The sequence below is a fragment of the Mobula hypostoma genome, chromosome 11, assembly GCF_963921235.1.
Source record: "Mobula hypostoma chromosome 11, sMobHyp1.1, whole genome shotgun sequence".
NCBI classification, from domain to species: Eukaryota; Metazoa; Chordata; class Chondrichthyes; order Myliobatiformes; family Myliobatidae; genus Mobula; species Mobula hypostoma.
Window position 1 is genome coordinate 115,545,195 of NC_086107.1, and position 12,209 is coordinate 115,557,403.

The 12,209-nt window shown below is 53.0% G+C and overlaps 1 protein-coding gene across 1 annotated transcript in view; it reads left to right on the plus strand.

Annotated features, from left to right (window-relative positions):
* The window catches only part of LOC134353527 (sarcoplasmic/endoplasmic reticulum calcium ATPase 1-like), a 43,597-nt gene extending 37,247 nt beyond the window's left edge, over positions 1-6,350 (plus strand). Inside the window, exons 5-7 of the mRNA XM_063061526.1 lie at positions 3,461-3,578; positions 3,777-3,894; positions 5,074-6,350. Of these exons, the coding sequence (XP_062917596.1) occupies positions 3,461-3,578; positions 3,777-3,894; positions 5,074-5,084 (247 nt within the window). The 3' untranslated portion in view covers positions 5,085-6,350. The remainder of the gene's footprint in view (positions 1-3,460; positions 3,579-3,776; positions 3,895-5,073) is intronic.
* Positions 6,351-12,209: the final 5,859 nt, after the last annotated feature.

A 12,209-nucleotide genomic window follows, 5' to 3' on the forward strand; every position in this document is an offset into this window, starting at 1 on the left:
CAGTGGGGTCAGGGGGACAGAGGGGTGTAGACAGTCAGCTGGGATATCGGGATGGACAGGGGGGTCGGGGGACAGGGAGGAGTGTACACGGTCAGCTGGGATATCGGGATGGACAGGGGGGTCGGGGGACAGGGAGGAGTGTACACGGTCAGATGGGATATCGGGACGGTCAGCAGGGGGGTCGGAGGATAGAGAGGGGCGTGGACAGTCAGCTGGGATATCGGGATGGTCAGCAGGGGGGTCGGGGGACAGAGGGGTGTACACGGTCAGCTGGGATATCGGGACGGTCAGCAGGGGAGTCAGAGGATAGAGAGGGGCGTGGACAGTCAGCTGGGATATCGGGATGGACAGGGGGGTCGGGGGACAGGGAGGAGTGTACACGGTCAGCTGGGATATCGGGACGGTCAGCGGGGGGTCGGAGGATAGAGCGGGGTGTACATGGTCAGCTGGGATATCGGGATGGACAGGGGGGTCAGGGGGACAGAGAGGGGTGTAGACAGTCAGCTGGGATATCGGGATGGACAGGGGGGTCGGGGGACAGGGAGGAGTGTACACGGTCAGCTGGGATATCGGGACGGTCAGCGGGGGGTCGGAGGATAGAGCGGGGTGTACATGGTCAGCTGGGATATCAGGATGGACAGGGGGGTCAGGGGGACAGAGAGGGGTGTAGACAGTCAGCTGGGATATCGGGATGGACAGGGGGGTCAGGGGGACAGGGAGGGGCGTGGACAGTCAGCTGGGATATTGGGATGGTCAGCAGGGGGGTCGGGGGACAGAGAGGGGTGTACTCGGTCTGCTGGGATATCGGGATGGACGGGGGGTCAGGGGGACAGAGAGGGGTGTAGACAGTCAGCTGGGATATCGGGATGGTCAGCAGGAGGGTCGGGGGACAGAGAGGGGTGTACATGGTCAGCTGGGATATCGGGATGGACAGGGGGTTCAGGAGGACAGAGGGGTGTACACAGTCAGCTGGGATATCGGGATGGTCAGCAGGGGTGTCGGGGGACAGGGAGGAGTGTACACAGTCAGATGGGATATCGGGACGGTCAGCAGGGGGGTCGGGGGACAGAGGGGTGTACACGGTCAGCTGGGATATCCGGACAGACAGGGGGGTCAGGGGGACAGAGAGGGGTGTAGACAGTCAGCTGGGATATCAGGACGGACAGGGGGGTCGGGGGACAGAGGGGTGTACACGGTCAGCTGTGATATCGGGATGGTCAGGGGGGTCAGGGGACAGGGAGGAGTGTACACGGTCAGATGGGATATCGGGATGATCAGGGGGGCCAGGGGGACAGAGAGGGGAGTAGACAGTCAGCTGGGATATCGGGATGGTCAGCAGGGGGGTCGGGGGACAGGGGCATAGACAGTCAGCTGGGATATCGGGACGGTCAGCAGGAGGGTCGGGGGACAGAGAGGGGTGTACACGGTCAGCTGGGATATCGGGATGGTCAGCAGGAGGGTCGGGGGACAGAGAGGGGTGTACACGGTCAGCTGGGATATCGGGATGGTCAGCAGGAGGGTCGGGGGACAGAGAGGGGTGTACACGGTCAGCTGTGATATCGGGATGGTCAGCAGGGGGGTCGGGGGACAGAGGGGTGTACACGGTCAGCTGGGATATCGGGATGGTCAGGGGGACAGAGGGGTGTAGACAGTCAGCTGGGATATTGGGATGGTCAGCAGGAGGGGTAACAGCTGCTGGACCCTCATTTTATATGTCCACCACTGATCTGACCCCATCCACCATCTCCCACAGTGATGGTTCACTCCCCCTCCCTCCCCACTAACCTCCTCCCCTCATGCCTCAGTTCAACTCTGAGTGATCACGTGACAACTAAACTCTGGGTGACTGCAAAACAATTAAGCTCTGAGTGAACACAGAAATTCATACCATTCGAAAAATGATAACAGCAGTCTGCTGTATCTGTGCCTCTCATAATCTTGTAAGCAAGTGAGAAGTGTTGCTTTCGGGAAGTCAGATCGTGGTACAACACGGACGGGAAGGGCAGGTGGTAAGGAACATTGCAGAACAGAGGGACGTGGTGTCACAGGTGGAAGGAGGCTTATACGCTGGCTATCATCAGTCGGGGGACTGTGTACGGGGGTTGGGACTGTATACAGTTTTGCAGTTGTAAAAGTCATTGGTGAGGCTGCGTCTGAGTATTGAGTTCACTTCTCCCCTCTGTATGTGTATGAAGGAATTTTGATAAGATCACGGATGGGTGGATTAATAGGATAACAGATGACACAAAGATTGGTGGAATTGTGGACAGATAGAGATCAGTTACAGATACGGCGGAGAAATGGCCGATGGAGTTTAATCCGGACAGGTGTGAGGTGTTACACTTTGGGAGGTGAAATGTAAAGGGACAGGGCACAGTTAATGGCAGGACCTTTAACAGTGTTGACCTGCAGAGGGATCTTGGGGTCCCTGTGCACAGCTCCCTGAAGGTGACCACACAGGCTGACAGGGTGGTAAGGGAGGCGAACGGCATGTTTGCCTTTATCAGACGCGGCTTTGGAGAGGGTGTGGGGGATTTGGAGAGGGTGTGGGGGATTTGGAGAGGGTGTAGGGGCTTTGGAGAAGGTGTGGGGGCTTTGGAGAGGGTATGGGGGATTTGGAGAGGGTGTAGGGGATTTGGAGAGGGTGTAGGGGCTTTGGAGAGGGTGTGGGGGATTTGGAGAGGGTGTAGGGGCTTTGGAGAGGGTATGGGGGATTTGGAGAGGGTGTAGGGGATTTGGAGAGGGTGTAGGGGCTTTGGAGAGGGTGTGGGGGATTTGGAGAGGGTGTAGGGGCTTTGGAGAGGATGTGGGGCTTTGGAGAGGGTATGGGGGCTTTGGAGAGGGTGTGGGGGCTTTGGAGAGGGTATGGGGGCTTTGGAGAGGGTAGGGGGGCTTTGGAGAGGATGTGAGGGCTTTGGAGAGGGTGTGGGGGCTTTGGAGAGGGTAGGGGGCTTTGGAGAGGATGTGGGGCTTTGGAGAGGGTATGGGGGCTTTGGAGAGGGTGCGAGGGCTTTGGAGACGGTGTGGGGGCTTTGGAGAGGGTGTGGGGGATTTGGAGAGGGTGCAGAAGATGTTCACCAGGATGCTGTCTGGGTTTGAGGGCTTGAGCTGGAAGGAGAGGTTGGACAATTTGGGTTGTTTCTCTGGAGCGACAGAGGCTGAGGGGAGATCTGATCGAGGTTTACAAGATCACGAGAGACACAGAGAGAGCAGACAGCCGGGGTAGCCGGTATCTTTTTCCCCAGGGTGACTGTGTCTGATACTAGAGGGCATGCAGTTCGGGTGAGAGGGGGTAATTTGAAGGTGTGCAGCACAAATTTTTTACACAGAGAGCGGTGGCTCCCTAGACTGAGCTGCCAGAGGCAGAGACAATAGAAGCTGCTAATTACGGTTGTGATGCCCACCACCCCCAGGCTCCTGGTGCAGGCTAACCTGATGGGATTTTCCTGTGTCTCCACAGTCTATCTGAGAATCAGTCACTGGTCCGTATGCCTCCCTGGCTGAACTGCTGGCTACTGGGAGCCATCGGTCTCTCCATGTCTCTGCACTTCTTCATCCTCTACGTTGACCCGATGCCTGTAAGTATTGTGTGAGTGTGTGTGAGTGTGTGTGAGAGAGAGACATGCACTGAGTGTGAGTGTGTGTGTGTGTGAGAGAGACATGCACTGAGTGTGTGTGTGTGTGTGTGTGTGTGTGTGTATATGAGAGACAGAGAGAGACCCTCTCGCCCCCATCATTCCCACTGGTCTAACTTCAATTCTCTCTCCCTCCCTCAGCTGATCTTCAAGTTGACTCACTTGACTTTCACGCAGTGGTGGGTGGTGTTGAAGATTTCCTTCCCAGTTATCCTTATAGATGAGGTGTTGAAATTCGTCGCCCGTAACTACCTGGAGGGTAAGCACAGCAGACGGGTGTACTCTCCCCACAATGTATCCGGATCCCACACAGTCTACAGACCCTCCATCCCCAACCCCCAGTCAAACAGAGACAGAGAGGGTGTAGGATCAGTGTGGGGGAGGGAGGGGTTCACAGGGGGGGATCGGTGTGGGGGAGGGAGGGGTTCACAGGGGGATCGGTGTGGGGGAGGGAGGGGTTCACAGGGGGGATCGGTGTGGGGAGGGAGGGGTTCACAGGGGGGATCGGTGTGGGGGAGGGAGGGGTTCACGGGGGGATCGGTGTGGGGGAGGGAGGGGTTCACGGGGAGGATCGGTGTGGGGGAGGGAGGGGTTCACAGGGGGATCGGTGTGGGGGAGGGAGGGGTTCACAGGGGGGTCGGTGTGGGGGAGGGAGGGGTTCACAGGGGGATCGGTGTGGGGGAGGGAGGGGTTCACAGGGGGGGATCGGTGTGGGGAGGGAGGGGTTCACAGGGGGATCAGTGTGGGGGAGGGACGGGTTCACGGGGGGATCGGTGTGAGGGATGGAGGGGTTCACAGGGGGGATCGGTGTGGGGGAGGGAGGGGTTCACAGGGGGATCGGTGTGGGGGAGGGAGGGGTTCACAGGGGGGGATCGGTGTGGGAGAGGGAGGGGTTCACAGGGGGGATCAGTGTGGGGAGGGAGGGGTTCACGGGGGGGATCAGTGTGGGGGAGGGAGGGGTTCACAGGGGGATCGGTGTGGGGGAGGGAGGGGTTCACAGGGGGGATCAGTGTGGGGAGGGAGGGGTTCACGGGGGGGATCAGTGTGGGGGAGGGAGGGGTTCACAGGGGGATCGGTGTGGGGGAGGGAGGTGTTCACAGGGGGAATCGGTATGGGGGATGGAGGGGTTCACAGGGGGGGATCGGTGTGGGGGAGGGAGGGGTTCACAGGTTTAATAGGGACTCAAGGGGCAACATGTTAACCCAGAGGGTGGTCCATCTATGGAACGAGCTGCCAGGGGAAGTGTTTCAGGCAGGGACATTAACATTAAAAATGCACTCAGACAGGTACGTGGATAGGAAAGGAGAGATATGAACCAAACAAGGGCTTAGATGGGGGTCTGGGCTGGCACGGAGCGGTGGGCCGATGCGCTTGTTTTGGCAGTGTGTGACTCTGCGGACTCTCCTAACCTCACCCTTCCCTCTCTGTTCTCTCTCAGCAACCAGCTAAGACAGAGGAACTCGGGCGGACGGAAGATTAGTATATTGCCGTCTAAAACGGCTAAAGTAACGATAAAGCAAGTAATGCTCGCAAGAATTAAAGGGACAGAGGTCTTTCCATGGACCTTCGAGGAGCGTTTGGGGTTCAGCCTATGGACGGGAGGGGCTTTTTGTCCATTCCCATTTTGCACACGCTCGAAATTTCACCCTTTCCCCCCTCCTACAAACTCAACAAGAACTTACTTATCGCCTGTGAAGACAAAATAGACACAGCGCTCCAACTTTCTCTTGATTCTCTCTGTTGGAAAGATGGGGCACTAGAGAGAGTGGCACAAACCTCGCTCCCTCTCTCTCCTCCCACATCCCACAGCTGACCAACCTCGACACCTCCACTTCCCCGTCCCACCTCCTCTCGATTCCCTACACAAGTCCTGTCAGTCTCTATACTCTGCATCTGCCTCCTTTCCCTTGTGTTCCAGCAAAAAGTGTGGTTCGCCCTCCTGTGTGTCGGGAGCCTGGTTTCACAGGAGAGGGTGGGGAGGGGAGAGTCAGGGGGGTGAAAGCAGAGGTGGGGTGTGGATGAGTGAGGGAGGGAGGTGTCAGTGTCCTTTGAAGTGGGCAGGCTGCAGTCCGCCTAACTTCAAAGGGCACTCCCACCCCACCCTCCAACACACCCCACTGACAGCAAGGAAATTTCCCTTGTACCTGCCCTTCAGTGTTCCTATCCCCCCCTCCCTCATGCAATATCCCTTGCCCACCAATCAGGGTAAGAGCGACCTCCAGTTTCCCCCCTTTTTACACCCTCTCTCTCACCGCCACTCTCCCTTCACCTTTCCACCCCTTTCTCTCCACTCTCCTCCAACCTCAGCTCCCTCTCTCTACTCCCTCTCTTCCCCCTCCCCCTTCTCTCCCCTTTCTTTCCTTCTCACCCTCTCTCCACCCACTCTCCACCTTCTTTCCCTCCCCCATCATCCCATCATTCTCTCCATATCCCTTCCCTTCCTCTCCCCACTCTTTCTCATCCTCTCCCCCCCGCCCCTCACGATAAGTCACAGGAGCAGTATTTGGCCTCTTGGCCCATCATGTCTGTTACACCGTTCAATCATGGCTGGTATTTATTTTGAACTCCATTCCTTCGTCCTCTCACCATAACCCTGAGTTATCTCTCTCCTCCACTGCTCTCTCCCTCCCTTCTTCCTGTCCAGCTCCCTCTGCTGCAACTCCAGACTGTGTACCCTGTTCTATAATGAGAATAAAGTACAGCTCGTGGCTTGTTCCTCTGTCTCTGCGTATTTCTCTCTCACCCTCTCTCTCTCTACCGTGTGCTGCTTTCTACCAGTATTCGTCAAGATCGACCTCCACCACTGCAGATATGGAGGGGAGGATGGTAGATCTCTCTCATTCCAAAGAAATTAAAGTGGAGTTCACTGTCAGCTGCAGTGGTGTAATGAGAAACATATTTGCAGCAACATCGCAGACACATAGCCTCAGGTACACAACATCCACAGGAAGACAGCAATGTAGTGTAAATTACGCCCAATTTTTACAGGAAAGAACACACAAAGGTAAAAGACCATTGTATCACAAAGTGGTCAGGGTGTTTCCGTTCGGGGACAGTGACTCGGATTGTGCTGTTGGTTCAAGAACTGAACGGTTGAAGGGAAGTCACTGTTCCTGAACATGGTGGTGTGGGACGTCAGGCTTCTGTACCTCCTGCCCGATGGAAGCTGTGGGAAGAGAGTATGGTCTGGGTGGTAGGGATTTTGTTGGTGGACGTTGCTTTCCTGAGGCAGCCCCTCCTGTGAGGACTAGTGATGGTGGGGCGGGATGAGCCCGTGATGTATCAGGCTAAGTCCAGCACTCTCTGCAGCTTCTTTCGTTCTGAGGCATTCAAATTCCCGTCCCAGACCATGATGCAGCCAGTCAGGACACTTCTAGAATCAAATCAGATTTAATATCACTGGCATATGTCATGAAATTTGTTAATTTAGTAGCAGTACAATGCTGTTATAAAAAAAACTGAATTGCAGTAAATATATATATGTGTGTGTGTGTGTGTGTGTATATGTTTTGCACTATTTATTTAATATATATATATATATATAGAGTTAAAAATGTGTATTTTAAACCCTGTATATGTGTATATTGAATAAGTAGTGCAAAAACAGAAACAAACAAAGTATTGAGGGAGTGTTCATTGGTTCAATGTCCATTTAGGAATCGGATGGCAGAGGGGAAGAAGCTGTTCCTGAATCGCTGAGTGTGCGCCTTCAGGCTTCTGTATCTCCTACCTGACGGTAACAGTGAAAAAAGGACATGCCCTGGGTGCTGGGGGTCATTAATGATGGACTCTGCCTTTCTGAGACACCGCTCCTTGAGATGTCTTGGATACTGCGGATGTTAGTACCCACGATGGTGCTGACCAATTTTACCATTCTCTGCAGCTTGCTTCAATCCTGTGCAGTAACAGTGATGCAGCCTGTCAGAATGCTCTCCACATACATCTATACACGTTTTCAAGTGTTTTAGGTGATAAACCAAATTTCCTCAAACTCCAACTGAAGTATAGCCGCTGTCTTGCCTTCTCTATAGCTGCATCGATATGTTGGGACCAGGTTAGATCCTCAGAGATCTTGACATTGCTCTCTCTTCACTTCCGATCCCTCTTTGAGGATTGGTATGTGTTCCCTTGTCTTACCCTTCCTGTACAACTGCAGAAATTTGTTGAGTTTTCAGTAACAAGCTGGCATGGTAGTAGTGGTTGGCACAACGCTTCACCATACCAGCGACCCGGGCTCAATTCCCGCCGCTGCCTGTAGGGAGTTTGTACGTTCTCCCCGTGACCGCGTGGGTTTCTCCCGGGTGCTCCGGTTTTCTCCCACAGAGGGGCATTGACCGTGTGGATAGCCAGAAGCTTTTTCCCAGGGTGAAATGGCTAACACGAGGGGGCACAGTTTTAAGGTGCTTGGAAGAAGATACGAAGGAGATGTCAGGGTAGGTTTTTCACACAGAGAGTGGTGGGTGTGTGGAATGCACTGCCGGTGATGGTGGTGGAGGTGGGTATAATAGGGTCTTTTAAGAGACTCTTAGATAGGTAGCTGGAGCTGAGAAAAATAGAAAGCCATGCACTTCGAAATTCTAGGCAGTTTCTAGAGTCGTTTACGTGGTTGACACAACATTGTGGGCTGAAAGGCCTGTAATGTGCTGTAGATTTGTAAGTTCTATGTTCTGACAGGTGGGAAGGGGTGAGAAAAGAAAATGTCTAGGTGGCTTCTTTTACACTTCAAAGTACGTTTAATTTGAAAGATGCATGCAGTATACAACTCTGAGATTCTGTAACAAAAACAAAGAAAACATCAATGGCACGTCTGGCCAAATCTACACATCATCCCTGTCCATTTGTAATGGCACCGTCTGTCTCGGTCTGAATACTTTGCAAATTCACGTACGTATAGGACTGCATTTGTTAGTGACCGCATTTGAAGCTGCTGACGCTTCAGTCCAAAACTCTCAGTGTGGAATGGCAGAAACTCAGTTGCACAGGGATCATGTCCACAAGTGTGAGTGAGGTCTCTCAACACAGGAGGGAGAGGGAGAGGGGAGAGGGATTGGGGTCACTGAACACGGGAGGGAGAGGGACAGGGAGGATGTGTGCGAGGGGGAGATGGGGAGAGAGGGAGGGGATGGGAAAAGAGTTGGGGAGGAAATGTATGAGGGGGAGGGGATGTGAGGGAGGGATAAGGAGGGGGAGACGGGGGCGAGGGAGAGAGAGATGAAGTGGGAGATGGGGAGAGAAAGAGTGGGAGGATATATGAGAGAGGGAGGGGGAGATGGGGAGAGGGAGGGAGGGGATGTGTGTGAGGAAGGGGGAGATGGTGAGAGGGAGTAAGAGGAAGGGAGGGAGACAAGGAGGGAAGGGGGAGATGGAGGATGTATGTGAGGGGGAGATGGGGAGGAGATGTATGAGAGGGAGTGGGAGACAGGGAGAGAGGGATGGAGAGAAAGGTGAGGGAGAGGGAGACAGAGAAGGAGTGGGAGACGGGGACAGAGGGGAGAGAAAGAGTGGGAGATGGGCTGAGAGAGGGAGGGGGAGATGGGAGGAGAGGGATGGGGTGGGGTTGTGTGAAAGGGAGAGGGAAGAGGAGATGGTGAGAGGAGGAGAGGGAGATGGGGAGTGTGGTGTGGATGAAGAAAATACGAGACAGAAAAAGGGATTATGTGAGAGTGGGGATCAAGGGAGAGAGAGTGGAGTGGAGAGAGATACAGAAATTGAGTGTTGGGGTGGCAGAGGGGAGTGTGAGAGAGGGAGAGAGAGATAGAGATTGAGTGTGGGAGAGAGATGGAATAAGGGAATGGGGGAAGGGAGAATGGAGTGATGGCGAGAGGTAGAAAGAGGGATGGGGTGAGGGATAGATGGGGTGTGTGAGGGGGATAAGAGGAGAGAATGATATGGGGGTGGGGGGACCCAGTGATTCATTGGGTGACACCTCCCTCTCCCACCATAGAAGTGGGAGGACCATCAGTGGTCCTCCAGAGTCCCAGCAAGCCTCATTTCTAAGCGGGCTCCACACCAGAACCCCTCCCTGCTGAGGGGGGCTTTGGAGAGAGCGCGGACGAGCTTCACGGGGATTAGAGGCTGTGAGCTATCAGGAAAGCCTGTGAAACAGAGGGACCCAGGGGTACAAAGGCACAAAAATCTGCAGATGCTGGAAACGTAAACAACTCACACAAAATGCTGGAGGAACTCAGCAGGGCAGGCAGCATCTACGGAGAAGAGTCAACAGCTGATGTTTACAGGCTGAGACCCTTCATCAGGACCTAGGGGTACAGGTACACAGTTCGTTGAAAGTGGTGTCATAGAACATAGAACAGTACAGCACAGTACAGGCCCTTCGGCCCACAATGTTGTGCCGACCCTTAAACCCTGCCTCACCTTAAATTCCTCCATATACCTGTCTAGTAGTCTCTTAAACTTCACTAGTGTATCTGCCTCCACCACTGACTCAGGCAGTGCATTCCACGCACCAACCACTCTCTGAGTAAAAAACCTTCCTCTAATATCCCCCTTGAACTTCCCATCCCTTACCTTAAAGCCATGTCCTCTTGTATTGAGCAGTGGTGCCCTGGGGAAGAGGCGCTGGCTGTCCACTCTATCTATTCCTCTTAATATCTTGTACACCTCTATCATGTCTCCTCTCATCCTCCTTCTCTCCAAAGAGTAAAGCCCTAGCTCCCTTAATCTCTGATCATACTCCATACTTTCTAAACCAGGCAGCATCCTGGTAAATCTCCTCTGTACCCTTTCCAATGCTTCCACATCCTTCCTATAGTGAGGCAACTAGAACTGGACACAGTACTCCAAGTGTGGCCTAACCAGAGTTTTACAGAGCTGCATCATTACATCGCGACTCTTAAACTCTGTCCCTCAACTTATGAAAGCTAACACCCCATAAGCTTTCTTAACTATCCTATCTATCTGTGAGGCAACTTTCAGGGAACTGTGCACATGTACCCCCAGATCCCTCTGCTCCACACTTCCAAGTATCCTGCCATTTACTTTGTACTCCGCCTTGGAGTTTGTCCTTCCAAAGTGTACCACCTCACACTTCTCCGGGTTGAACTCCATCTGCCACTTCTCAGCCCACTTCTGCATCCTATCAATGTCTCTCTGCAATCTTCGACAATCCTCTACACTATCTACAACACCACCAACCTTTGTGTCATCTGCAAACTTGCCAACCCACTCTTCTACCCCCACATCCAAGTCGTTAATAAAAATCATGAAAAGTAGAGGTCCCAGAACCGATCTTTGTGGGACACCACTAGTCACAACCCTCCAATCTGAATGTACTCCCTCCACCACGACCCTCTGCCTTCTGCAGGCAAGCCAATTCTGAATTCACCTGGCCAAACTTCCCTGGATCCCATGCCTTCTGACTTTCTGAATAAGCCTATCGTGTGGAACCTTGTCAAATGCCTTACTAAAATCCATGTAGATCATATCCACTGCACTACCCTCATCTATATGCCTGGTCACCTCCTCAAAGAACTCTATCAGGCTTGTTAGACACGATATGCCCTTCACAAAGCCATGCTGATTGTCCCTGATCAGACCATGATTCTCTAAATGCCCGTAGATCCTATCTCTAAGAATCTTTTCCAACAGCTTTCCCACCACAGATGTAAGGCTCACTGGTCTATAATTACCCGGACTATCCCTACTACCTTTTTTGAACAAGGGAACAACATTCGCCTCCCTCCAATCCTCCGGTACCATTCCCGTGGACAACGAGGACATAAAGATCCTAGCCAGAGGCACAGCAATCTCTTCCCTCACCTTGTGGAGCAGCCTGGGGAATATTCTGTCAGGCCCCGGGGACTTATCCGTCCTAATGTATTTTAACAACTCCAACAGTAGTCTGGATGTAGGGTGTAAGTTGAATCAAGAGTTAAAATCGGCATGTTGCAAAGGTAATGCTACAGTTGTTATGGGGGACTTCAACTTGCAGGTAGACTGGAGGAATCAGGTTGGTGCTGGACCCCAAGAAAGGGAGTTTGTGGAGTCCCTCTGAGATGGATTCTTAGAACAGCTTGTACTGGAGCCTATCAGAGAGAACACAATTCTAAATTTAGTGTTGTGCAATGAACCGGATTTGATCAGGGACCTCGAGGTAAAGGAGCCATTAGGAGGTAGTGACCATAATATGATATGTTTTAATCTACAATTTGAGAGGGAGAAGGGAAACTCAAAAGTGTCAGTATTACAGTTGAACAAAGGGAACTCTGGTGCTATGAGGGAGGATCTGGCCAAAGTTCAATGGAACAATACCCTAGCAGGGATGACAGTGGAACAGCAATGGCAAGTGTTTCTGGGAATAATGCGGAAGGTGCAGGATCAGTTCACTCCAAAGAGGAAGAAAGATCCTAAGGGGAGTAAGGGGAGGCCGTGGCTGACAAGGGAGGTAATGGACAGTATAAAAATAAAAGAGAAGTATAACATAGCAAAGACGAGTGGGAAGCCAGAGGATTGGGAAACTTTTAAAGAGCAACAGAAGGTAACTAAAAAGGCAATACGCGGAGAGAAAATGAGGTACAAAGGTAAACTAGCCAAGAATATAAAGGAGGATAGTAAAAG